At 42.5% G+C, this 27,827-nt stretch overlaps 1 protein-coding gene across 1 annotated transcript in view; it reads right to left on the bottom strand.

Moving 5' to 3' along the window:
* Window positions 1-25,913, bottom strand: part of LOC126516797 (ankyrin repeat domain-containing protein 17-like) — a 228,066-nt gene extending 202,153 nt beyond the window's left edge. Inside the window, exons 1-2 of the mRNA XM_055063998.2 lie at window positions 25,580-25,913; window positions 6,725-6,896 (exon numbers count right to left, since the gene is read on the bottom strand). Coding sequence (XP_054919973.2) covers window positions 6,725-6,896; window positions 25,580-25,759 — 352 coding nt within the window. The 5' untranslated portion in view covers window positions 25,760-25,913. The remainder of the gene's footprint in view (window positions 1-6,724; window positions 6,897-25,579) is intronic.
* Between the last annotated feature and the right edge of the window lie 1,914 nt (window positions 25,914-27,827).

Below are 27,827 nucleotides of genomic sequence, written 5' to 3'. Positions count from 1 at the left end.
TCACGACGCCTCAAATCGGCGCTCTCGCATGCAGATCCGCTGGTAGCCGTAGGCACCACCGCGACAATGCTAGACCTAGCTGCTTTGATGTTCCCTACAAAGCTTATTGCTGTTCAGTGCCTTGTTTTCCTTTGAAACCATTCGCCGCTGTTAGCATTGACGCCGACTCCCCCTTTGTAATCCTCGCCAATGGCTTTGGAGCACGGAAAGCATGGCATGTTGCATGATGCCGGTTCCCGAAAGTCAGCTTCTCCACAATACAGTATTGTGAATCGATGAAGCATACCAAAAGTTAGAAGGGGCAATTGTCACGGGAGATGGTAATTATACATGTGTGCACCGGCCTTCTCCTATCACAGTACGAGCACCGATATGCTTAATAAGCGTACTGGCAGGCCTCTAGAGCTATTTCGGACGTGCCTGTGGCGATTTGAGCCCTCGGGGGCAGTAAAAGGCATGGATCCATATTTTTTTTTTTGGACCGCCGGACTTTTGGATGTTTCCGTGTATTTTGCAAATATGTGTGAATAAATCTTCTGGAACTTACCACTCGTGTTAGCTCAGTGCACATGCGCCACTGCAGGTAAGTCCTCCATTCAATTAAATTCCTTCAAACTTCTTTTAATGACAACACATATTCGGGCCACTTCGAGTTCAAATTATCGAGATTCGACTAAATTTTGCTTATGTTCTCTGACCCGATCGTTCATATATCAGCTGGTGTGTTTGATGCATTTTCGGTCCCATGACAGGGGCAAGGTGTAAACCATACAAGAAATGAAAGGGCTCTAATGCTTCTTTGGCACCTTTTCAGCAGTCACATGGCTATAAAATAATCTACCTATTTATGAAGACTTGAAACTTCAATAAATGTAATTTGCTAGTGTACTCCTGTATGTGTCTTTGTGTGCCCTGACTCAATCCTTGCTTTCTAGCACATCCCCTGCACAGGCAGAGAAGTTCAAGCCCTGTGGCAAACACAAAGCAGGACAGTCTGTACTCCAAGAAAATCTAGCTATGAAACACGGCCAACAATTTTTCAACTAATCTCTTGTTTGCATGAGTAGTTGAAGATTGGTTGTTTTTAGTTCAACACAGCCAACAGTGCAGTGAACAAAACAAGAGATACAAACTGGACAGACGCATTGATATAAAAAAAAGGGCAGTGGATCGATTTTGCACATTATATCTCTTGTCCATCATCTGTGCTGTTCACCATGTTACTTGTGTGCGTCAGCCACTTGAACTCTGAACACACTGTTCACAATGGTTCCCCACATATGTGAACATGACATCACACTCACCTATTCAGAAATTTACAGGGTCCCACGACCTCACATAGCTTGTGTGCCTGTGCACAAGAAAAATGTACGTATCGCCAATGCATACATCTTTGGCTAAGCTACAGCTAAGGTAAGTCTCAGAGAGGATAGGGTGCTTGAAAAGGGTCAGCGAAATGAATGGCTTGACTCTTCAGCGGTTAGTTGTATTTGCATTCCCAACAGATTTCAGATTTAGGAAGATCCAGCAAGAGAAATAAATCTATTATGGCAAGCTGCAGCCATCCAGTGGTAACAAAGGAATTTTTGCAAATGAAAACAACAGATTGACTTGCTACTTGCATCATGTACACGAGTGTTCGACTACTTTAAATTTCGTTTTCACCACAGAGTACAGCCTGTACATTTAGATAGCAGCCCTGTTTCTCTTGTGCAGACTGTACAAGAGTTATTGCTAATGTTGAATATCAGGCAAGTTGGTAGCGCATACTTGCCATAGACAGAGAAACCCACAATATACAGTCGAACCTCGATATATAGAACAGCGCGGTGATCGCAAAATAGTTCGATATAGCCGGAATTCAATATATAAAATCACGTAGAAAACGCGTCAAAAACTAGCGCAAATCAATCAATGAACCAATCGTGGCGCAATAGATACTCACATGAAGCTTCAAACAAAGTATTTATTTTGTTCGCTGAAAGTACTGAAGCAGCGTAGCCTGCTTCATATTGGCAACCGCGTGCTTGACCACGGCGTCCTCAACATAGTCCAAACGGTCCACAAGGGACAGTCCAGTGCCTTCTATTGCGCCGCAGTAGCGGCGTACAACGGCCAAAGCAGCTACAGCCTCAGTTGCAGTCGGGAGCGGGGCAACATCAGCGCTTGCTGGATCAGCCTCGGCAGCGTCTTCGTTTGGCCGCTCAGCAGTCACTTCTGCCGCGATATCCACGTCTGCTAACTCCGCCACTGTTCCGGTGCTGTCGTCACCGCCAACGACGTCCGCAATGCACATGATGTGCGGCTCAGCACCGACAAAGCACTCCAACTGGCTCCCCGGCCGCCTCGATCACGCGCGCACGGCGGGGGCAAGCCTCGCCGTGCGCGCGTGATCGAGGCGGCTTGCCCCGCCGTGCGCGCATAGGTGCGCGCGTGATCGAGGCGGCCGTGCTGGCTCCAAGCCGCCGCGTGTGTACGCCACTACGTTCAAATGGCGCCCTCGGCGCAACCGATGTGGGCAGCTGTCGTACGCAGCAGTCTGGTACGCCGATCGCGCCGCCGCTATCTTCGAGAGTGTTGCGGGAAAGCTCGCCTCCTGTCAACAGAGCGCACTTGGTCTGGGGCGGCGGAGTTCGATATATCCATTTTACATCCGGCCCCGTTCGAAATAAAGAATTAAAAATGCATGCGATTTTCCATGTGATATAGAAATTGTTCGATATACGCAATAATTCAATATATCCGTGTTCGATATATCGAGGTTTGACTGTGTGTATATATATATATATATATATATATATATATATATATTACTAAAATTTAAGTGCTGCACTTCTGTCATCCCTGAATAAACTAGAAGGCAATGACATAGTAACTCTCGGAAGATAATGCCAGTATAATGTCAGAATTTTGTGTTCAGTCAATCATGGCAATGCAAGTACATTTTCGTGCTGTCCCTTGAAAATAATATGCAGAGTATTTTGTTGCTGGTCATGCTTAGCGGTTGGTAATGAAAAGCAATTCAGAGTTGCCGTGATTTGTTCCAAAATACTTGTGCAAACAAAGCAGCATGTCACTGGCATTGCATTAACAAGTTCTTTGCCAGGTCGCAGTATCTACCAGCTTCCCACAACTTCGTATGCCGTCTGCTGCGGGAGCCACTGGTGCCTACCAGAATGTTGCCGGTGCTTGCCACTTGGGCACAGCAAATGCGTATTCGTGTGAAAGGACATGCCATAATAACCAATAAGCTATTATTAAGGTGTTCTGTCCCCTGACGGACTGAACTTGCTTGTTTTAGCCAAGGCAGGCAAATCTGTGGTCATTCTCTTGACACTCCAGAGACCATTTTCCTCAGAAAAAAGATAACTCTTAGGTTTCCTTTCACAACAAGGATACTCCAACTAGCTCCACACAAAGATGTTGTGCCACTTTCTTTTTCAGTATTCACACCATCAGTGTGGTTGGTGTGAGGCAACTGAGGCATTGTACTTGAAGGACACTCAAAAGTTACTCATGTATGTTACGTCAATGAGTCGAATTGCTTTCATTCCTTCAACTGCACTGCAAGACTAGTTATGCCATAAAGCGTTAGCCTTACACATTTCATCCATTATAGACCCGTTTACAACTGTACACATGAGTCAGTTTTTTTTTTTAATAATGCCCAACCTGCAATCACTGAATTAAGTCTAAGAATGCAATACAATGCATCTACAAGCTCAAGATGGCACTGGTAGTGGCGCATGCTTGCTTTCGTCCTTCACAGCACACAAAGGAGGCAAGCCTTTAAAGGGCCCCTCACCAGGTCCGGCCATATTGAGCTGACAAGCACAGTGCATACAATGCGTGCTCACGATCGACTCTGCTAAGAATTACATCGCTACGCGCCGTAGAAGGAGCTGAAATTTCAAACTAAATGCTGTTTGCCTTTCTCCTCGCAGGCGCCATGCTTCAAGACGGGGGGGGGGGGATGATGTACATCAGAAAGTGCGCTTACGAACATGTATATGCTGCGACGTCGCTCATAGTGACACATGACATTTCAAGACTTATTCTAGGCAACATCTGTTATTTGTGTAATCCGTTGCTTCAATAGACGAATTAAAGTTCAGAGAAATAATAAAACACACGAACCAAACATCAGTGTGTTTTTGTTTTACTTCGCACAGCAGCAAGAGAAATGTACTTCCGTTTCATCTGCTTGTTCCCACGTTCAGTCGCGTGCACAGACAACGAAACTCATTTTCTACCGTGTTCCAGCGCACAATCATGCTCTGTGATCCGCTTGCATCTGCCTCAGTGTTCGTGAAGGGCTGACGTATACAGCTCTTCAGGTGTTCTCGTGCGCTGTGTGAAACGAGACAAACGCAACAGGGTGCGCACATGACCGTCAGCGGAAGTGCGCAGCACGCAGCAGTAAAGTGCCAGAGAAAAAAAAAAAAGAAGGCAGGGCGCATGGCATATGCGTCCCTCGATCCTCCAGCTCCAGTGCGGGAGAATGCAGGGAAGACATTTCGCTTGCGGAGGCTAGACGGGCAAGTGGAGAGAGTGTCCTTGTTGGCAGTGATGCTCGCCTCTTGAAATCATCGGTTCGCGGCACTGAAATAATTCTATCTCGGCTATTAATGAAGCAATTTGAAAAATTATTGCAGTAGAACACTCCCAAGAGAGCACGTAACAACTTCCAGCATATAAAGAAAATTTGCTATGTGGCCTAGTGAGGGGCCCCTTAAAGGGACACTAAAGATGAACGCTACATTAATTTAGACTGATCAGGGCTTCATTGAAAATTATATCTTCGTTAATTTTGCCATAATTAGTTATTACTACAGAAAATGAAGGTCAAAGTTCAATCTTTTCAATTTCGTGCCGAAACCTTAACACCGGTACGCCAGTGTAACATCACGGATTTCAAAATATTTTTTAGTATTTGGGCCTCAGTGGCACAGTAGAAGTTCACGTAACTTTCCAAATTCAATCTTTATCAATAAACACTTTATTGCGCCCTAGCAGACACCATCAATATTTATGGCGTCACGCCAAGCTTGTGCAAGAACTTCCAAGGCAGTGGCATCACCACCAGTCTTTCATTTTGACTGCTCTTTTGGCTTACCAAGCTTCTTCTCATGGCACAAGTGGGTTCTTTGGTATTGTGGAAGGGTAATTTACTACCACAGGTGAAATCACTTTTCTCTTCAGTGTCCGTTTAAATGTAATACAATCAATGCACAAAAAGTGCAGTTTCTCCCTCCATGCTAATTTATTCATCATCACTTGTTACAGTACTCTACTACACTCATCTGTCCACCAAGGTTCACAATTACATGTAAACACAAGCAATAAAACTCCATAGTGCCAATATGTTCACCTGTGTCCAAATACATGTGCTTCCATTTAGCTTCACAATGTTTTGCCCACACAATGAAATAAGCTTGTATTAAACATGCACTCAACACAATGATCTTCCAATGCCAATGAAGAGAGAAAGTACGCACCAAAGCATTGACTGGAAAGCAAGCATACTACTCTGAAGATGTAATAATGACTTCTAAAAATTTGCATTCCAGATGGCACAACAGCTACCAGCTTCCAAAGTTTGTTGGTAAACAGTACCAATGAAGATGAATTGACTGGCAAGAACAGAATCAGGAAATAACTTACTAAAACTAGTGGCACTCTTGTTCCTTGTTGCCTTTATTCTATTGCATATGCATATTTTTCTCCCACATTAAGATTGTTCAGATTGTTCAGTTAGTTATGATGCAAAAAAAATCCACTCCAACACAAGGTTCAGAAACACTGAGCTTTTGAGCTTGCAAACCAACTATTGATAAAACTTTTAAAGTAGCTTTGATTGTCATTTAAACTCATTGCTGCATATGTAAATATTATGCGATATATTCATTAAAGTTGTGTGTGCGCACCTGCGTGCATGTGAATGTGAGCATGCACATGTGAATGTGAGCATGCACATGTGAATGTGAGCATGCACATGTGAATGTGAGCATGCACATGTGTGTGTGTGTGTGTGTGTGTGTGTGTGTGTGTGTGCGTGCGTGTGTGCGTGCGTGTGTGTGTGCGTGTGTGCGCACGCGCGCGCCTGTGTTGATGTTTGCGTGCACACAATGAGTGTGTGTTTTTTTAATCTTACAACACTGGATGTTCTGTCTCAAATTTCAGGCCAGTGACACAGCATGCCGGAGTATCATGGCATGGGAAGCAATAGGGAGCAGTCATTTCCTTCTGCTAAACCTTGGAACTGGCAGTCTATGCACTTCTTTCTGCTCAGAGTAGACAGTTGAGCTGCCAGTTTATAAGATGAAAAAAAAAACTTTTCATCAAGACCAAGATGGTGGGTATCTGCACTGTGCCACTGCTGAAACACAGACCTCTGAATAAGATGTTCTTTTCTGACCACAAAGGTATGTTTTGTCATCTTGGCTGAGGAAATTATTCTTTTTATGCCCTTCCAGTGGTTTCGAGCAAAAATTTAGGGATGCACAGTAAAATACCTGAACAAACCAAGGGTTTGATTTTGAAATAAAAAAAAATTATCTGACCATTTTTCTCTCTCCAAAAGCTTCATCCCCCCACTGCACAAGCCTCACATAAAATCTTGCTTCTCAAGCAACCAGTAGCCTGTGCCAAGCCCATGCCATATAACTTTTCAACTGGCATCAAGCAGTTAAGTAAAACAATGTACCACCCAGAAGCCACCCACCTGTGGCTTCAAGCAGTGCCTCAAGGCGCGCCTGGGTGTCAGGGTCGACGCTGCCCACCTGTAGGTCGGGGCTCTCGCCTCCACCACCTTCCGATGAGCTCAGCAGGAACTTGGACGTGTCCAGCACGCGCTCTTCCTCCAGCTCTTCTGGGTCCAAGATGAATGACTCGGCCTGCGTTTCATTGCCCCAACGGTCACGCTACAAACACCAATCTTAGTACGAGAAGAAAGGGGGTTAACCGAGGGGCCCGATTTTTATTAGTCATATCACAAGATGCCAACAAACACACCAAGGACAACATAGGGGAAATTACCTGTGCTTAATAAATGAAATAAAGAAACGATAAATTAATGGAAATGAAAGTGGATGAAAAAACAAGCAGGTGGGAAACGATCCCACAACCTTCGCATTTCGCGTGCGATGCGCTTCGAAATCGTAGAATGAGTACCACAAAGGTGGCAAGCTCCCACAATGCCTTAAAGTAAGATGGAAACACAAGCGCACAGCTTTAACTGACAAAGATGCAGCTATACAGAGAATGTCAGTTTACAGTGATGCCTCTCTAAGTTGTCAGTACCCTCACTTGCTATGTGGCAACACTAGCCAGCAAGCATACAGTCCTGACAGAAACATGTAAAATATATAGTCTTCAAACCTATGAAGATGAGCCATTTGCTGTCAGCACATGAACTTCGAATGAACTGCAGTCCACTGACAGCAGGAGCAATACACCCATTGCTTTTTTACAGTACAAGCTGAGAACAAAATGTAAGATGCTTAAGCTTACATGTGCCAAATGATACTTTAAATGCTGTTTCTATTGCAATATTCAACAAGACATATATTTTCCCATTTATAACAGAATTCATAGATGCACTGATCTACCAAAGTGGTGATGTGTCAAATACACCAAGCACAATGTGACAAAGTATCTACAGCATCACAAAAACAGCTCTTCTACCCAAAAATTAAAGGTCATTATAAGCAGAGGCAAGAAGTGTATAACAATTTTGCAGAAAGACAGAACACACACCTTTGCACAACAAGAGCACGTTAGAGGGACACTAAAATGAATAAAGGTGGTTTGAGTGTAGGGAAACAGGAGGTCAAAAGAAGGCACATTGGCTGCACAGGTGCTTTCCGATCTCTTGCATGTGCATCCAATGTGCCTTTTGTCCCCGTGTTTACCTGCGCTTAGACACCTTTAGTCAAGATGTACCAAACCTACATCCCCACCATTGTGGACTAAAGAGAATAATTCCAAGCTGCATTTTTATACCCTTTCCCAATACGAAAAAAGAGACCGTGAGAAGAGGCCAGAAAAAACACAAAAATGAAAGATGTGTCTCGCCCTAGAAGTTGACTTTGATGGCACTTGCTCAGGCATAGTTGATTTTTCTTTATTAGTTTAAGATGGAATGCATCGCATTTTAAGAGAAAGAATTGTACTAATGCACAAGAATGCAATAATGAAGAACTATTTTGAAATTCATTAAATTACACTGATGCACTGGAGCTCAGGGAATTTTGGAGAAAAACGTTAAAAGATATTAGAACTTTGACCTGTTTTTTTTTTTCTAATAATCAACCTTTTGCCTCAAAATTACTGTTAATACAGCTTTTAAAAATATTTCCTCAGCCTAAACTGATATGATTGTTTCTCTTAGTGCCACTTTAAAGCCATTTCTTGCCTAAATTAAATGCTTTATTTGGCACTTTAATTTTTCATCAATCTGTCAGCACCTTTGAAAATTTCAACAGAAGTCTCTTTTTCTATTACATTCAATTCTCACTTTCCTGCAAGTACACCTCCTGATCTCTTGTTCACGTTGACAATGGTGCACCAGCAGCAGGAAATCGAACTAAGGGTACGCGGTTTGTATACGCACTAACAAACTAGCAGCCCACATTATCTTACTTGTACAAAACATGGATAGACATTAACACAGAACAAGACTAGAACACACAGCTGCCTGCATTGTTGCAGTTTTCCGACACTCAATTTTTAGTATTCACTTACACAAGCTCAAGTTGCAAATTTTTCTCAGTAGATATTATCCATAGACGAAAACAAGGTACAGCTACTATAAAATTCGCAAATACAAAAATTGTTGCAACACCTAACTTTTATATCTATGCTGGGCATTACACAAAACCTACACCGTTTCAGATGTAAAGTCGGAATTTCAAAACTGATCAATCTTTTTGTTTCTGGTAAACTTCTATACAAAATTTTGCAAGGAAAGTTAACATTTATAACAGGCAACCATTTCTGCAGGCTTGTTTGCAGCTTCAGGCAACCAGCTGTGCTGCCTATATGAAGGCTCACAGAACTTTGAAATATATTTAGAAAAAGAAGCTATGACTAGAGTTTTCTGTTCGACTTTGGAGTATTGCAAGCCAAGCTTTCTTGCAGCACATACTGAACCCCACTGTAATGTAAGCCAACAGATATTAGGTGCAGGAGACTAAGCTTACATCAGCATGCGCTACAAGAAAATAGGGCATGTGTATGCAGTTTTTACATGACATCCCTTTCTTTGAACTTGAAATCACTTCTGAACACAACCATTATGCATGGTTTAATAAAATGGGACGCATGTCAGTATTTTGGGCCAATTGGTACAAATCGTTGGGGTCACAAGAACAGAGAAGAAAACAAGGACAATCGCAGACTACTGAAGTTTTCATGGACAGATGCTATGAATATGTGCAAAAGTAGAAAGGTTTAAAAGAAACCAAGAAAACAAACAACATTCATGCTTCATTTTTAGAAACCTCCAAGCCACACACTAATGAACAGCGCAAAGAGATGTAGAAAGGACATTGCCACTACGTTCATAGACGACCTTCTGTGGCAATGAAGGAAAAGCTATGGAAGCGAACTACACAAGCGACAGTGCTCCTGAAAATAATTCCACTGCCTCACTCACGCTTGTACTACAGTATGTATATTAAAAGAAGACAAAACACCACTCAGAGCTAAATTTTAACCTGATTATTTTAACTCTGCTCTTCCATGTTTTGGCACATGCAAAACCATCCCAAGCGCAAGCTACGCTGATTCAATATCCACTCCAAGAAACTGTGCAAAAACAGAAAACGCAGGCAAACTCTGCCAGATTTCTTGGGCAAAGTAACATTTGCAGAAGCTCTGCCAGTGCAGCTTTCACTTGAGTGCTACAAGAACTTGTCCACGAGTATAGCAATACAGCTTTATGACATTGAAGATCCATTGCCTACACTGAAGGACCCCATGTTCCTTCGAAGTTTCACACGAAATTTGCAGTGCGGTGTAGAGTTAGTGACAACTGACGACAGCAACAATGACCACGACTTCAATAGGTTGCAGGTAGTCATTTCCCTCAATTACTAAATGCATGCATGAATATCTTGTAAAATGTTTCATGAAGAAGCTACATAAAATGGTATTTGCTTCATACTGCCAGCAAAAAAGTGACCAACAGCACATACCAGCAATGCTCTTTGTCAAATGCACCAACTATTGCCAGTAAAAACGTATAAAGCAGCACAGGAATATACCACAGCTTAACACATTTATATTACATACATTCCAGTAATTGGACATGCAGGGAACACAGCAACTGACACGTGTTTAATGTGTTACCATGATTAACAGATGAACTTCGTTTTTATAAAGTGGGCCAAATATCACAAAAGTGCCAGATATACAGCCCAGGCAACAAATTAAATTTTCACTGCTCTCTTTTGTTCCAAGTGCTTTCTGAACAGTGAACTGAATATTTGATCAATTAATGCTAAAAGCTACTACACATCAATCACCAAGCTTTAGTTTATGAAACTTGTTCCACACTTTTGTATGTTCCTGCTTTCCAAATGACCTAATTTACCAATTTAGCTGAACAATCACAAATGTTGCACCAGCCAGAGTTTCATTTAAACTTATCGTGTTAGCCTTGCAAATTCACCCCTATTGATGAACACAGGTAGAACATAGCAAATATTTACTTTTATGGTAAATGGTAACCTGTGGTTCACGGTTTCAGGGCAACTGCCAAATGCACTTCACTCCATTTCTGTTCGACCGATTTCCTTCTCATATTACCATTAATACACAACTAATTATCACAGAAAAAAGTATTCAATACTTCCACATGCTGACTGCCAAGCAAGAACTATTCTTCCCTTGCAAGACTTTACTGATCATTCTTCAATATACTGCACCATTGCACATTAACTTCCAGCATACATTTACATTGCTACTTCAGATTCTCAATCACTATCTGTTACCTGCAGAATTACCTAGCACAACAATCTGCGAATTGCAAGAGATGTTGGTCCTTACAGCCGAGCTATCCCATCTCTTTTTTTGGAACACTTCTATTGACAAGCAGTAAACATCAATGCAGAAATTCTGTCTCCCTGCCCAACTAATTTTTCACACTGCTCCCATGAACTACTGCAGCTAAGCAGTGCCAGCAGATATGTTCTATGCACACCTTGCAATACTAAAAATTTTACAGACAAGTCTACTACACAGTTTTAATAAGGAATAAAGATTTGGCTGACTGACAAATGGAGGATAAGGACAATTTACATGTTCTTGACCTATTAAAATCATTGAAATCTGAATCCCCACACAAAGCTCTGCAAGTTATGGGGCCAGTTAGATGCATAATTTTGTTTAAAAAATGAAGTTTTTTTATAAATGTACCTTTTGCACTCCTGATGTTAAATAACTACCAAACAGATAGATTAGGGCACTGTTGGTATATATTTTAAGAACTCTCACCATAGCCATGCAATGCTTTCTGCTTGGCTTCATGACATTATGTTGGCTTCACTAGCTAGCATGACCCAAGAGAGGAGCAGACAAGGGGACACTTATGTCCTAATCAAGGCTCGCATTTTCAAGCTTGAGTCACAAAACATAAGATGCCACTGCATACTCGGCACACAGGACCACCTCTTGTACAAATACTGTTCCATGTGGAATTCTAAAGACAGTGTCAGAAATTCGGATGATACAAATGCACACTACCCAGGCCTCCCTTTGTGCCGCAATCCATCATATTTGACATTTCTTCTTGGCTGGCCAGCAGAGGGTGGATTCGCGACACCATCTAGGGTACGCATTGTACACCATCAGAGGCAATACTGACATATTTAACCCAAGGTTCGCACAAAGCTGTTGCTCTGGGTACTTCTCTAAAGGGCTAGAGCCACACACATTTTTGCACTTGAATGCTTTCTACAAATATTCACTATAATACAACTTCAGTGAAGTCCGGCACAGCCAAAGAAAGTACCAAACAACTTTATTTTTCATTCATAGAGTTTCTCCTATCATACCAGTTCCAAAGCTCACATTTCAAAACAATATGCAAAATTCCATAAGTAGGCTTTCCCGCACACTTGACTTACCCTAACCAAGGTGGCCAACCTTCCACTAAATAAGCACTTTCGAAGCTAACAGACAGCAGAAATGACAGCACCAGTCCACACACTGATGCATTATTTATGATTATAGCTTGATATCTGCCATATTGGTTAGGTCTGAAAAGGTGTGTGGAGAAGCACACTAACTGGTTTTTGCATATAAACTATTCCTACAATAACTGATAATCATCAGCCTAGCTTATGTCCACTGCAGGATCAAGGCCTCTCCCAGCAATGCACAGTGCTCAGCGACTGAAACATAGTACTCAGACAGCGCAACAGCCGGCGCTTTTTGTGCCACCGGTGATCGCTGGGCGATTGCTGAGGAGGCCAAATGCAGTTACGATGCATCAAAAAAATTCTCACTTTCATGCGTGGATTTTGCTTTCATGAAAACACTTTCAGGCTTTCAGTGTCACCACCGCCCACCAGTGGCACAAGGAAGTACCAGCCACCACGTTGTCCGAGTATAGAGTTTCAATCACTGAGCACGGTACCCCTGTCCTGCAACGGACAACTCCATCCTAAGCCTGCAAAATTTTCTAATCTTACTACACCAGCTAACGTTCTGCTGCCTTCAATTGCATTTATCTACCTTCTCTTTCCACAACCAATCCTGTTACTCAAACAGACCACCAGTTTTCTGATCTAGACCTACCCAACTCCATTTCTTTTTCATCTCCAGAGTTGCCTAATAGATAATGTCATCTGCGAACCACAGGTTGCCAAAATATTCCCCCCTGATCCTCACATCAATCCTTCCTAGTCTTACAGCTTCTTTTTTCAAACATGAAGTGTACATACAGCATGGGAGAGATTGTGCGTTCTTGCCGAAAACTTTTCTGAGCGACGTTTTTCTACTTTTCCTGTGAAGAGCTACGGAAACTAAAGTATTTCTAGATATTTTAATCCAATGATATTCATGTATGCTTCCTCTGCTCCTCAACCACTCAATACTTCCATTACTGCTGGTATCTCAGCTGAATCGAATGCATTTCCATAATTTATCGAAGCCATATAGACAGGCTGGTTATACTCCCGACGTCTTCTCAATTAGGTACCTGGCTGATGACATGCACGTGATAAACTGCTGAATGTTGCCTGCTAAAGCAAGCCCCTCCTCTGGTTGACTGAAATGTCGCTCCGATTATATTCAATATTACCTTAGTGAATATTTTGTGCATTGCAAAAGCAAGTTAATGGGCTCACAATTCTTTAGGTCTTTAACACCTCATTTCCCATCAACCAATATCATGTTAGCATCCTTCCAAGTCTCTCGTACACTCTACATGCAAGGCCTCATGAATTAATTAAAGGGTCACAAGCTTTTAGAGTATAATATCCTTGCCACCGTTTATCAGATCTTAAATTTATGCATTTTACTTGCAAAACAATTCTAACATCATTGAGTTACATACAGAACTACTTAGAGATTGGATCTCACCGGGGTTACATAGCTGTTCTGGGTCCTATATACTAGTACAGAATTCCTCTGCTACCTTTACTATATCAATGAAACTGCCAAGGACATTGCCCCGCTTATCTGTGGCTGCATACATATTGTCCCTGGCAAGCTCCTTGGCAAATTTATTATTACTCTTTCTTTACTGCTTTCTCATTCCTTTCCGATGTTATAATTCTAAATATTGCTTTCTCTTTCCCTGATTAGTTTTGACATTACACTCCATTCAACCTGATCTTGGGATTGAAGACTTTCATGCTCTGTCATATGATATGCAAGGTTAAAAGACATGCTACCAATAAGGGCCAACATGATCAGTCACTTGTAGCCTTTCTTTTTGAACAGCATTAGAAATGGCAAATGTGGATGGAAAAAAAAAAGAGCAAATATAAGTGTTATTTAATTGTTTTATCTTACTCCGGGTTCATGATATTTGCGGGTTTTTCTCTCTCTTTGCAATGTTTAAGGAAGTGGTGATTTATAATTTATTGTTTCTAAGTGAAACAATATGAGCAGACCCAGCCCCACCCTTACCCCATGCTTCTTACCAATAACTATGTTCCGAGATCTGAAACATGAAGCCTAGCAGCAGACTGGCAACTGGAAGGATCAAAGAGCCCCAATTCACTTAGGCGTGCAGCAGTTCACACGAGTGCCAATGGCATCACAGACGTCGCACATAGCTCAATTTTGGCAATTTGAGCTCCAGACACCAGCAAAATGGTGCACTCACGACATACACCAACAACATACAAGCACATCTGAAGTTCACTTCAGTTTGAAGAACTACTGATAGAAAGCATCAGGCTAAGCTAATCAGCGTGTTACGTTTCCAGAAATGATGACGGGCAACATTTAGAAGTGCAGGACTGGCATGCCATGAAAAGATTAAAACTGAAACACCGATGGCAGCCAATCTTGCAAGCACATTGCGTTCTTTTAGTGGGTTGGGCACAATACTAGTGCTAGGTGACAGGGATACGAAGGCAACACCACACGTCACTGATTGGCTTGTGTAGCACCGTATTGCGTCACCTTGTGTCCTTGTCGCATAGCACTAGTATCGCATCATGTCCAACCATGAAGTTCCTGAAAATGCTCACTATGACATCAAAGGTTATGGCCAAGTGTAGCACACTGTCAAGAATGAAAATGGAGCTTTCCTTTTCACTATCAGCAAAACTAACACTGAATCACAAAAAATTTAGAGGGTGCTTAAGCTTCGCCTTTAAGGGTGGAACACCATAGCATTCAAAGATCCCCGACTGCTTCTCGCGCTTCCCGGCAACTGCAGCGAATCTAATCGTTTATGTTTACTGGGAAACGCTCGGCCCCTCCATGGCCTCCGAGATATTCAAGCGCGGGCACGCGCAAATTGTGGACGGTGTGGCCAGACTATGAATGGTAGAAATGCTGGAAAAAGGGTTTGTTCGAGTTTCCGTGTAACAGAATTATGTTTTCTCGTATATTCAAATTACAATCCAACGGTATCAACAGACGCTATCATGTCTGTAGGATGCGTGCAAGTTGTCCTTTATGATTTTTCTACGTATTTTAGCTTGAGAAATTCATCTGGTTCAGTAACTTTCTTGCCACATGGAGGGCCTGGACGGTTCAAAAATATTTTTGCCAAGACGACATGCGACGCTGGACGCCGACGGGGGATTTTTTGCGACACAGGGCCGTTAACGCTATCGTGTTAAAATCTTGCAGTGCAACTCAATTTCGTGCTCCCCTCACAGAATTAATCCAGGACTCTCACTCTACAGCCTCTCTCATCACCCAGGTGTTGCTCTAAGACTGAATTCTCACTAAGCAGTTGCTTTGTATTTATGAATTTACTGTGGCTAGAATGGAGCAAGTGCATACCAAATGATTTGGTGCAACTGCCCATGCATGAACATTTTCCTTTCCCTGCACGGTGTGTCATACCAAGCTGCTCTGAATGAATTTAGGTTCAGCAAAACATGTGCAATATGCAATAATATGCACTTAGCATGCAACTTTTAATTCCAGCAAATTCATAGCACCAACCCTCACCTTATAGCACACATGAACACATTTCTCAAGCAAACAAGCAGGACATCACAGAACTCTTTCTTAATCAGCATGTTTTTGCAGTTAAAAAGAAAGAAAAAAAACAATAGATCATATTAATCTGCCTCAATTCTTGAAACAATGCTAGATCAGCACACAATGCTCATCCATTTCCTGGGATCACGATTACCGTCTGCTCCCTGCTACACTGGCTTTATGAACATGGTCACACTGCCACAGGAAAACAACAATACATAAAACACCACTCCCAACAGCTGAATCCTGCAGCTGAAGCCCAGTATTTACTTGTGTGGCAGGTTGATCCTTCGCAAAGTGAATTGCTTTAAGAACCTTTACTGCATTTTACGAGGGGATAAAGATTTCCTTGTACCACCTAGGTTCAGCCAGTGATGCACCTAATTTATAAAAAATACTGTTTTGTTCACACTAAGGAATGCGACATTAAAGGGACACTAAAAGAGAAAGAATGGAACTGTTCAAACTGACAATGTACTTTTTTAAAACACTATTTTACTCCTTTCGCAGTAATAGGTTGAATATTAGAAGAGAAAATGAAGGGTCAAATTTATATATATTTTTTAATGTCGCACCGAAACTGCAGCACGACGTCACAGATTTCAAAGTATTTTCTCACATTTTGGCCGTTGTTGTGCAGTAAAAGTTATCCAAACTTGCCAAGTTCAGTCTTTGGTTCTTTTATCATAAAATGGTGTCAATCTTTAGACAAAAGCTTGACTAGGTGGGAGCAGACGCCATCAAAATTCATGACGTCACGGCTAGCTGGTGCGAAAGCCTCCATGGATGGTCACCACCCATCTTTAATTTTTGCATCGTTTCTGGCTTACCAAGCCTCTTCTCACAGTAAGAGTGGCTTTCTTTGGTACTGTATAAGGATAATTCACTTATACAGGTTCAATTGTTTCTCTCTTTAGTGTCTTTTTTTAGTGTTTTTAAAACAAATTTTGACTTCTATAAAGAATCCCATTCTAAAACCTTCACGGCTGTGGGTTTTGTTTTTTTCTTGCAACAATGACTCATTTAGAGGACTTCAAATCACAAGCTGCAACTGCTTAGACATGTACACACACACACACACACACACACACACACACACACACACACACACACACACACACACACAAACACACACACACACACAAAGAAAATTTGATAAATTTAGGTAATACTGTAACTCTTGCCTATGGACACTCAAAGCTTTTTGCTCAATATAACATTTTAAACTTTAATTGTGCCACTCCGAATAAATAAGGTTATGCCATGAAGTCACAGCTCCCAGTGAAGAAGAAAAAATAAAGAAGTTCAAACTAACAGTACCCTATGTCATGCATACATTTCTAAATGAACACACTGAAGAAATGTCTGCTCCTAAAACAAGACAATATTACGGGCCCCGTTTGACAACACCACCTCATCTATAAGGGTAAGCAGAATAAAATTCCCTGTACACTCTAGCAGCCATTTTGACTAGACATTTTACCTGCGTCTAGACTTGTCCATGGTAAAAAAAAGGAGCTTCGCACAAGTGACAGCAAGATACCACAAAGTTGTCATGTGACAAAGGTAAGAAGCTTTGAACAAGTGTTACTCTTCTGTCAACCTATCTACAGTGTGGCAATTTACTGTCACATAACCTCTTATGCACACACAAAATGCTTTGTGAAAGTGGCCCACGACATAAAGTTTCATGCATAAAAGTTTACACAACTATCAAATATTTTTAACATTGTCACTGTCGCAATGTCTATTTTATGCCAGCAAGTTTACTGCTGTCCTACTTTCACTCATAGCTCTGCAAAATTTAACATTTGGACGTCTTTAAAAAAACATGCGTCAGCATAAAGCGACTATAAGCACAAAGCCTCCCTACTTTTCACAAAGTAAAAATCGCCACAAGGCTCTTGGTATATTGAAAACTGCAAGGTGCACACAAATGGTACTCCAGGGATTAGTACTAGATTTAGGCTGAAAGTGGACTCGCCTCCCATCTAACAAAACTTACACAAGTCTGGTAAGTTCGTAACACATGAAACGACAAAGACGACAGAGACATCAGTGCTGTCCGCACGTACTTTTCTGTCACCTTTGTCTTTCCTTGCACTGAAGAAAATAGATAACCTCCCAGTGATACAAAAAGCCACTGGTTATCTTGTATGAGTTTTGCTTTAACCCTTTTTGGGCTGCACTTTTATGGCAATGCCTTTTCCGATGATAATAGTACTCAAGAGACGCTCCGCAACGTTGAACAGTCACTCACGATTGCGAAAAGCACTGTAAGGCATTAGCATCGGGAAAAGGCATCGCTACAAAATCGCGGCCTTGGTCCAATGATTCTTGTAGAAATTATAAGGCTCTGTGGGAAATATTCGACACCAAGAAAAAACAATTATTTTCAGAAATCCAAGTGCCAGCAATGCTAACATAATGTGTATTTTGTGCCACAGATAAATATGGCTCTCCTTGAAATTTCACAAATGCCCATGCGCTGCATCACACTATCTGGACACTATCTAGAGCCCGCTGCCTAATACATATAACATGCCTAAGGTTATATGAAAACGGCCTTCAAATAATCTGTGGCCATACAATCCCATCATTGTCACTATCTATTAGAAAGTCTGAAGAACGTTGGGCCACTTTACAATGCCTTGAATATGTTTAAGTGTTTATAAGAAAAGCCTTAGATACACTGCCAAAATCTACAGAACTTTTTTGTGTGTGTGTGTGACTTGTCGTTTGCATGCATGAATACAAAATTTTCACTTGACTGAAAGATTCTGACCAGGAAGGGTTAACAATTTAGGTATTACTGAATTCAGCATTATTTACATTTAATACTTCAGTTTTGCTTGAGCACCTGGAAAGGTAAGTAGAATGGCATACTGTAACTTTTTTTAAACACCACCAGCATGACAGATATGATGTGCCAAACATGAGGAATCATCTTTTCTCTGAAAGCTTCAGTTCCAAGACATACCAAACCTCCTGCACCGTACTATGAAGCCATTACAACTAAAATAGTCAACAGTTATAGTTACCATATCCAACAACAAAGCACAACAAAACCCAGTCACAGTGGACACAACTTAATGACAAATGGTGAATACTAGTGGCGTACTTGTATGGGCACAAGCTCTTTCAATTCACAATGCAAGATGAAAATTACCTCTCGAAACTGCTGTCTTACCTGAAACTGACAAAAAAGAATGCCCATTCTTATGCACAAAGCAAAAGGTGCTCCAAATTGGCTGCTGGAATTCCCCACGAGCATAACCTTAAAGGTTTAAGCGATTTCAATGTAACCAGCATTCTTGAACAGAGCTGCCAAACCTTACAACAAAATTTGATACTGCTTCAGGTTTTATCTAGAAATATAATTTCTGGCTTTCTTTTCCACCTAATATACCAGCACATATATACCAATAGCACAACTACACAATTAACCTAAGAAAATGTGACAGCCACTCCCTATAAAGGTAACAACTAGTTCACTACCGGAAGGGATACATATTATACATGCATAACATGCATGCAAACTGAGTGGCGCATCTTGACAAGCTCTTGCACAGCTTTTGTACAAGAAATCCTTGATTTTTATCCTTGCTGAAACCACCTTTCAACAGTGAAAATTGACATTTTAGCACATGTGTCAGTGTGTGCCAATTCAATCCCAAGTATGCACTCCTATCATGAAATGAATTTACAAAATTACACAACACTGGAGCATAATCACCTGCATTTAATTTTCCTCCATTGTGCTGCTGTTGAAAACACTAACCTTTTTCAGTTAAAGCAGACTTAAGGAATGTAAAGAGAACATACTCCTCCCTTTTCAGTTTAAAGTAAGAAAACAATCACTGATGAAGTGCCAAAACAGGTTAAGCAGGCTTTAATTTAATTAGCCTCAAAAAAGTAAATATATAGCTTCAACTGAATCCCCTACCACAACGCTAAAATGAAAAAAATTAACACTGATACAGCTTATGATCCTCATTTTGAAACTGCAGAAACATTCCAACGTTAACTACAGTCTCTATCATACTTGACATAAACACACCTTAGGAGCCACTTCGCTTCTCCTGCAAAGGGCGCTGGTGTTTTCTGGTTGGGTTGACTTGAATGTGCTAGCTTAATTCTTCCTCCCAGAGCATTCATTTGCTCATTACTGTTTGTTGGAGGTTAAGTCACCATTGATGCATCTCCGTTGTTCAAGTCAAGCCTGAAAGTGGTTGTACTATCGACATAAATTCAAGCACATTAATTCCAAAACTACTCCAATTTTTTTTTCACTTGCAGGTCCCCGTGCATTTGTAACGATGGCTTAGTTTAAACTGAAACATACACTTGGGCCTGCACCATGCTTAAAAACTGGCCGCCGTGATTACATGTTTGATTTACATGCCATTATGCATAACAGGCATTGTGATCAGTTATTGCCTGTTCATGTTTTAACTTGCACCGACACAACGTATTACTACTGATGTACCCACAGACGAAGTACAAATGAATTTCTAAAGAGCTGAATATGCACCCCCCCCCCCATCCCATACCATGCTCAAATATCCAGAATACCTTTACACACCCGCTTAACTCAGTAAGAATACATAAATCCTTAGCACTGGCAATGTGTACAACGAACAGTTACAACAGCCAAACCAATATCTCGCCTTTATAAACTTTTGCCTCAATGGATATTTTTTCTTCAGAAAGCCACCACAAATTCAATGAAGTCATACAATTCTATTGCACCTTCTTTTTTTTCTTGAAGAAACAAATGTGCTACTTAAAAACAAGGTTGTGAATGAAAAGGTTAATGCAACACCTACAGAGTACTATGCCAAATCACCAGTGCCCAGTTCTTTTCGAACAAGGAACCAAACTTCCTGCAAATAATAATTTCACGTAACAATCAACTGAAGAATGGCAGTAGGATTACGGAAACAAGTACAAGCAATGACTAACATTCCAATTGCCTATCTTAGCATGACCACCAGGTCACAAATGTCGTAAAGGGACCAACGACCAATTTTTAATGCACCAGTTTTTTTTTAGTGCAACAGAAAGCTTACTGGTCTGAGTGTGCAATCATACAGTGGTAATGCAGAAAACGCCATGGAACATTTTTTACCAGAAGTTTCTTATCTGCATTGAGGATGTAGTCATGCACAAGAAACATGCTGGAAAACAGCGATAGGTGACTGCGATAGCGATTATACGCCGGCACTTGCAAGAAGCAGGCGAGAAGTGTGGATTTAGCTAAAAGAAAGTAATATTTCATTTATCATGCCGATGTTCCTACCATTCATGTTTTATGAAGTGTTGCATTATTTTTACAACAGGTCCAAATCTATGCAGAAGCGACAGCTCCCTCCAAGAAAGACAAGCTGATCCCAAATACCATGCTTTTCTTTTTTCTAGCCAAGTCAAGCTACATGGAAGGATATGCAAATAGTGCTATTACTGCAGTGCTGGCACTCATTCACAGCACAATAAGTCGATATTATTTTGTATCTCAGAGAGACCACAGAACTCTGGGTACTAACTCACAAACTCGCACGCATGGAACAGCCCTCATGTGCGCCACTATGCACTGAACAACTCTGCCACTCCACTCGTTATCATGAAGGCAGCGTTGCTCGATAGCATGCACTTTATTTACTTTGCAAAACTAAAGAATATAGCGCCAAAGCCTAATACACGAACTGGAATTTCAAGCAGTAAGTACGATGTACTTAACAGCCAAATAACGTACAGTAATCTCATTACCAGATCCGAAGTGCCAAGACTTCACCACCAGGCCGCACAACTTACTGGTATGCGAGATTTTCTTTGCCAAATTAAAATTGTAATTCCTATTTGAATTATGAACAGCATGCTGGATTCTATCACTATTAATCATGGTTGTTTTATTTCAATCAACATCCCAAAATACATTCTGGCCAGTGGTCAGTCTCATTATTGCACATGGTACTCATGCATAAAGAGCAAAAATACATATTGCACAAGAATTAACCTCTTCAATTTCTATACAACATTTTAGTGATCCAACATTGGTGGTATCTTATGAAAATAAGAAAAAAAAACTGCTACGAATCAGTTCTGGCTTAATTTTGTCCACTTTTCTTTTTTAAAGATGAACGAGTCATGCTGAAGTTATGAAATTACTTTCTCCAGCAGCTTCTTATTCAAGGGCACATTACCATCACATTCAGCACTTCAAATTTTGCATACACTGTTTAAAATTCTGGGCTACTATGACATTTATATTAATGATCCCGAGTTGGCTGATCTTCATTTAATTGGTGGCATTTCATCTTTTCAATACTGCCTCTACTTTTTTCCCATGTGTTCCAGAAACCCCAGCAAGCATCAAAAACAAGTAAGGCCTAAGCAACCAGAAAACCGCAGGCAGTGTACCGCTTATCTGTGTTTTAATACAACTACTTTTATGAAAGCATCACACACTGACAAAGCACTTTGCAAGCAAACCAAGAGGCTATGGAAACCAGCAATCACAACAGTTCCCACATTGCTCAGCAACTCAACCTTTAAAAGCGAGCCTTAACAGCAGAAAAACCAGAAGTGCCGATGCATTAACGACAAGAATACACTGTATATTCATTCTTGCCATACATTAAGAGTAGAAGCAAATTAAATGAAATTGAAGAAAAGCATACATGCATGTATGCGTTTCTCCATTGCATCACCACTCATGCACACATCAACATGCACAACCACCAAAATTTGGCACAAGGTTTAAAAAAGTGAAGACTATAATCACACAGACCAATTCATCACCAGCCATTTGTCAAGAAAACAGAGGTATGACTTCAACACATCCTCCAAGACTGTCTTGCAGGAACCAGATACCGGTCACAGAGTACACATCAACAATCCTTAGTATACACTACTACTGTCACTGCAATAAGCAGATCAATAACACTGACCTAGCCCATAGGCAACACGCCTATTCAGACACCTTATTGAACAGTCATTCTCATGTGGCTAGTCAACACAAACCTTAATATTTAAGCCTGTGTGATTACTACTAAAGAGTGTACACAAGTCTTCGCATGCGCTAGCGCTATTAGCAGTACGCACATTCCTGCCCCACCTTTGATAGTTTTTTTCTCCTAGTTTCTACTCAACTGAAAAAAAAATTAAATTATAAGGTTTTACGTGCCAAAACCACAATCTGTTTACGAGGCACGCCGTAGTGGGAGACTTCAGAAATTTAGACAACCTGGGGTTAACGTGCACCTAAATATAAGTACACAGGCGTTTTCACATTTCGCCCCCACTGAAATGCGGCCGCCATGGCCAGGATTCAATCCCACGACCTGGTGCATAGCAGCCCAACACCATAGCCACTAAGCAACCACTGCGGGTTACTCAACAGAGAGAAAAACACTGGAACACACCAACGTTAGTATACAGAAGGCTTCCCAGGGAACAATATTCCAAGATCGCAATGAGAACCAATGGATATTCAATGTCAATACCTGTTTGCTATAAACATAATTGAACAGATTTAACAGGCAACTTTAACCATACACATAGTAAATTCCACCACACAAGTAGTTGCAGCACTACCTTCAAAGTGCACTCGCTTTTACAACTCTCTACACTACTTACGAAATCATTTAGTGGGCAAAACAAAATTTAGTGGCCTGTCAAGTGTCATTGTATAACAGAACACACAAAGAATACCTCTCAAGAAATAGAAATTCAAATTATGTTGCCTTGACATGGTCTGGGAAATAACGTGCTATGAGCACTTCTATGCTCGCCTATTTAGACAGCCAAAATATGCTTGACCAAGGTGCTGACCCAGAACCCACTCAGGTTCACTAATTGTCAGAAGCAATTCACACACACTGGGGGTAAAAGCTCAATGAGTCAAGGCCACGCACAGCTGTTAACTACGAGCTTCAAAGGAGTGATCACTGAAGAATCGCAGTATACGCGCTACGTCATAAAACACGTCCATTAGGAAGCCCACCTGTCAAGTTTAATACCAGAGGAACACAGCAGCAAGCATTACTTTTGTTTACGTGGAGGCGAGGCGGCAAGCTCCCATCGCACACCGAGAGGTATTAAAAGAGCCTAGAGTGGGCACCACTAACGGCAACCGTGGAATGGCGCGTCTCACCGACGGCTTTGCAGACGACAAACATGGCAGCAACTCTCGAACGAGTGCTCGCGTCAGCAGACGACGGGCCAGTGACGGAAGCATATGCGTGCGCGCCGTACAGACAGATGGCTTCTCTACCTTGCGCGCTTACTCAAGGACCGCTTGTCAACGCTGAGCTGGGGCACTCTTGACGCAGTGCCTGTGTAGTACGAACGCCACCGACAGCGCGGTTGAGTTTTGCGAGATTCGCGCTGTTTGGGAGCAAGAAGCTACCTGGCCGATGCGAACCGCTACTATACAGTGCCACAAAGTGACCGCTGGCCAGTGCGCGGCTGGCAACGCACTGTCGGCACACTAGCGAGCAAGCGGCCCATAGCTACGTATTCAAAGCAGTTCTGGGACCTCAACCCGACACGAGGAGACGGCAGCAACGCCGGATCGCACATGCATACGCAAGTGCGGACATGCCCCACCATACACAAGTGATCCTTCTACACCCGGCCAGCTCACCCGAGTCCGTTCACAGGCTTGCGGCCGTCCTAACGCGGTTTAATAACAGCGCACAATACACGTTGCCCGAAGGTTTAGGCCTAGCGCTACGTAGCCCCCTCCCCTATCGCCCTCCCCCTCCTCTTTGTAGCGTTCTTGTTTGCCTGCGGACGGACTAAGTTAAAAAACTGTAAAGCTGTAAACATTCAGCTGGACTCACTCAGAATAAACAGTGGGCAACTCGTGTTTTCCAGACGTGCTGCGTAACGAGGCCGTGATGCAGCCCCACGGACACAAACAGTCTTCCGCACTGGCTACCGTCTGCGTCCGTTGGCAGCGGGCATTCACTCTCGGCGGGGGCACGGCTCGGCGGCGTCTCGCAACGTGACGCGGGGAGAAGGCACAGCAGAGAATAAAAGAGACGCGCGCCCTACCTCGGACGCTACAGCGTTGACAAGTCCGATAGGCGACTGCGCAACGAAACATCGCCCAGTACTAGGCCCCCCCCACACTCATTCGGCCAAGCTCCCGATATTTCAGATCCGCGAAAGGGCACTGCACGGGGCCCACTTCCTCTGTCCTAAAACGTCTTGCAACTGCTCTCACCGTACCAGCACATGCGCCGTGTTGCCGCAATGAATCCAAAATTTTGAAAACAGTGCCACGATGCCCCGTTGCCGGGGCTGCTGAGACAAATGACCGAAGGGTGCAATATCCCGAGGTGAAAAAATGAAGGGGGAAGGGTAGGGGGGTCGGCAAACGATAGGCCTAGACCCTCTGCTGACGGGCCCATTTTCTTTCTTTTCTTTTTTTTTACTGACGCAGCAAGCACGCACAGCACGCGCAACGCGACTCCATAAACTGTTAAAAGAACACACGCGGTACAGCGGAGTCGCGATCGTAGCCGGCGACAGCACGGAGTACCGCGCTGGCGCCGCCGTGACCGCAACCCTCGTGCTGCCCCGTAAGCTACCGCCGCCAGTCCCGACATGGACGCAGAAGAGTTGGAAAGCCGCGTCGGCTTGAGACAGGAGCTCACTGCCCGCCACCAGTAACTGCCGCACAGCCGGCCGGGACCCTGGCCCTACTCACCGCATCGAGGCAAAAATGCTGGGGCGAGCGGCTGGCTGACGCGACGGGGACAGAAAAAGCCCTCCTAGGCCTAACGATCGCAGCAGCATTTTTTTCTCGTTTCGTATGGCACACGCATACAAGTGAGTCGCACACGCAGGGATCAAAGAGCAGCTAGCAAGAGAAAGGAAGCAGGGTTACCTCGGATGCCTCGTCGTCGTCACTCTCGGTTAAATCTGCCATAAAATTGGAATGCAGGGAATTCAAGCTCTGCCTCTGGCCCGTCTCGAAATTATCGCTAGTTCCTGTACGTCCTTTACTAACCTCCTGTGGTTCCTCTCTCACGGCATCGCACGCATTTCCATGAACTACATTCTGCATTTTTTTCTCACATCCGACGGGCCCACATCAAGTCCTACAACTTTCCGAAGATACACGACTTTATATTACAGTCTAGATGGCCACGCAATTTACAGAGAATAATTCAAACAATTTACATGCCAGCAAAGGCGGCCATTAAAGCATTGAAGGATTTTCATGCCAAATCCCGGATGTAAACAGTTGCGTACCTAAATTTGTCATAAAAATGTTATTTTAGTATATTATGATTATTCTTTAAACAATTAATTTGCTAAGATATATTTTATCTATGTTTAAATATTAATACCCATGTAAGATTACGCCAAGCTTCATACGAAACTGCGCTGTCTAAATAGTGAGCTAGCCGAGTTGTTCGGCAAGTTTCCTCCCCGAATCAACATTCTTGAGGGCATTGTAACGCATTTGCACTGCAAACGAGCAATGGTCTGTTATTTCTCGCACTGCTAGTTTTGTACACTGCCGCACCGCAAGTTAACGAGCTTGCTGTAGCCCGTTACATTGATGATCAGTGTTGGTGGATAAAGTCAGAACTACGCGGGTGCGTTCACCTCACGGTTCGATCGACGAGCACTGAATTGAGCGTGCTTACCTCGGTTTTGTTTCAATATGTCTCTGCTGGTGACGTACACACTCCAGTGTAGTACTCATTTGCGTTCCTTCGTTAATCAGGTGGCACGCAATCTCGATCGGGAGCTGGGCGCGTTGAAGCAGTGCCTGACCAAGCCGTGAAGCGACTGCTGCATACGAATAACCGTGGAAAGAGAAACTACACTGCATTCAGCGTGTGCAGAGAAAGAAAAAGAACTCTGTCATTATGAGCGGGTATTGTGTGAAATAAATTAGAAGGCTGTTAGGAAAGGAGTCGCTGCAGAAGCTAGGTAGTGTGGCATTCAGCCGAACGTCAATAAAAACGGACATACATAACCTACAAAAACGTCGTCTGCTTGCGATAAATAACCGTAACGTTGGCTAGTTTCGAATCTGATAAAATAGCTGAAGTTTAAGCTTCTCATAACTTCGAAGGTTGTTTATTTCTCGGTAAACGGATTGAAACCTAGAACAAAGTATTGCATTTTTGAATGCCATGTGCCGACGCAGTCACCAAGAACTAGGAAGCCAGCTGGCCAGCTGAAGCCACCATAAGCGCGTGACTTCAAAGTCGCGCTATGTAGGCTTCCTACTACAATAAGCTATAACAATGAGGTTCCTTAGGAGCCTTAGGCATGGAGGAAGGAAAAAAATTTGCTCCATGCTTCGGCTACAAATACATACAGTCTCGTGCGCGACCGATGACGGCGCTGCGAACGGCGCTCCAGTGACGTCAGTCCGGGGACCCACCTTTGTCGTCTGCTACACTCCGGAATAGCTTCATTTTCATGCGTTTTCTCGCGCTCTGACAGCGTCTCGAATAGCACGGCGCTCTCCAATTACTGCCTGTATTTATTTCTTGTTCTTTCTTTCTTCTTGTGGGCCGAGGACCTACGAAATCATTTGGCCCTCCCCACCAACTCGCAGGAAACACAATAAAGCTATTTCCTCCTCCTCTAGTTCTAAAATGACAGCATTGGGAAGACAACAAACGTTGTATATTTAATGTATCTGCTATATGTGGCTTTATAGTCGAACATAAATTTTAAATTCCGCTCACAGGTTTAGTCATTATGTGTTGCATATATAATTTTTTTTCTGACCAGAAAAATTAATTTTTTCAGTGACAAGCGGTTTATTTCGAACATTAGTTGCACCACGCGCTATCATGTTTCGCAATCCTCCAGCATGCTTAGCACTATTTTCTTGCAAGTAAATCTCATTACAACTTTATAATGCGAAAATATTGTTTGCTTAGGTTAGCATAAGACTACTTCTGTTCAACTTACTTTCAGAATACCAGAGACCATTCGAAATACATCACTTTGTCAGCGTAGAAATAAAAATATTGTTATAAAAAAAAGAACACCAAGGAACGCCTGTAAACATTTTATTGCGCCTTTATACGTCTACTCTCCCCCCCCCCTTTTTTTTTTTCTAGTGTTTTCTTTTTTTTCTAGTTTGTTTAGCGCTCCAGCTA

This window comes from Dermacentor andersoni, chromosome 1 (assembly GCF_023375885.2).
Source record: "Dermacentor andersoni chromosome 1, qqDerAnde1_hic_scaffold, whole genome shotgun sequence".
NCBI lineage: Eukaryota > Metazoa > Arthropoda > Arachnida > Ixodida > Ixodidae > Dermacentor > Dermacentor andersoni.
This window is presented reverse-complemented; position numbering and strand designations above follow the sequence as displayed.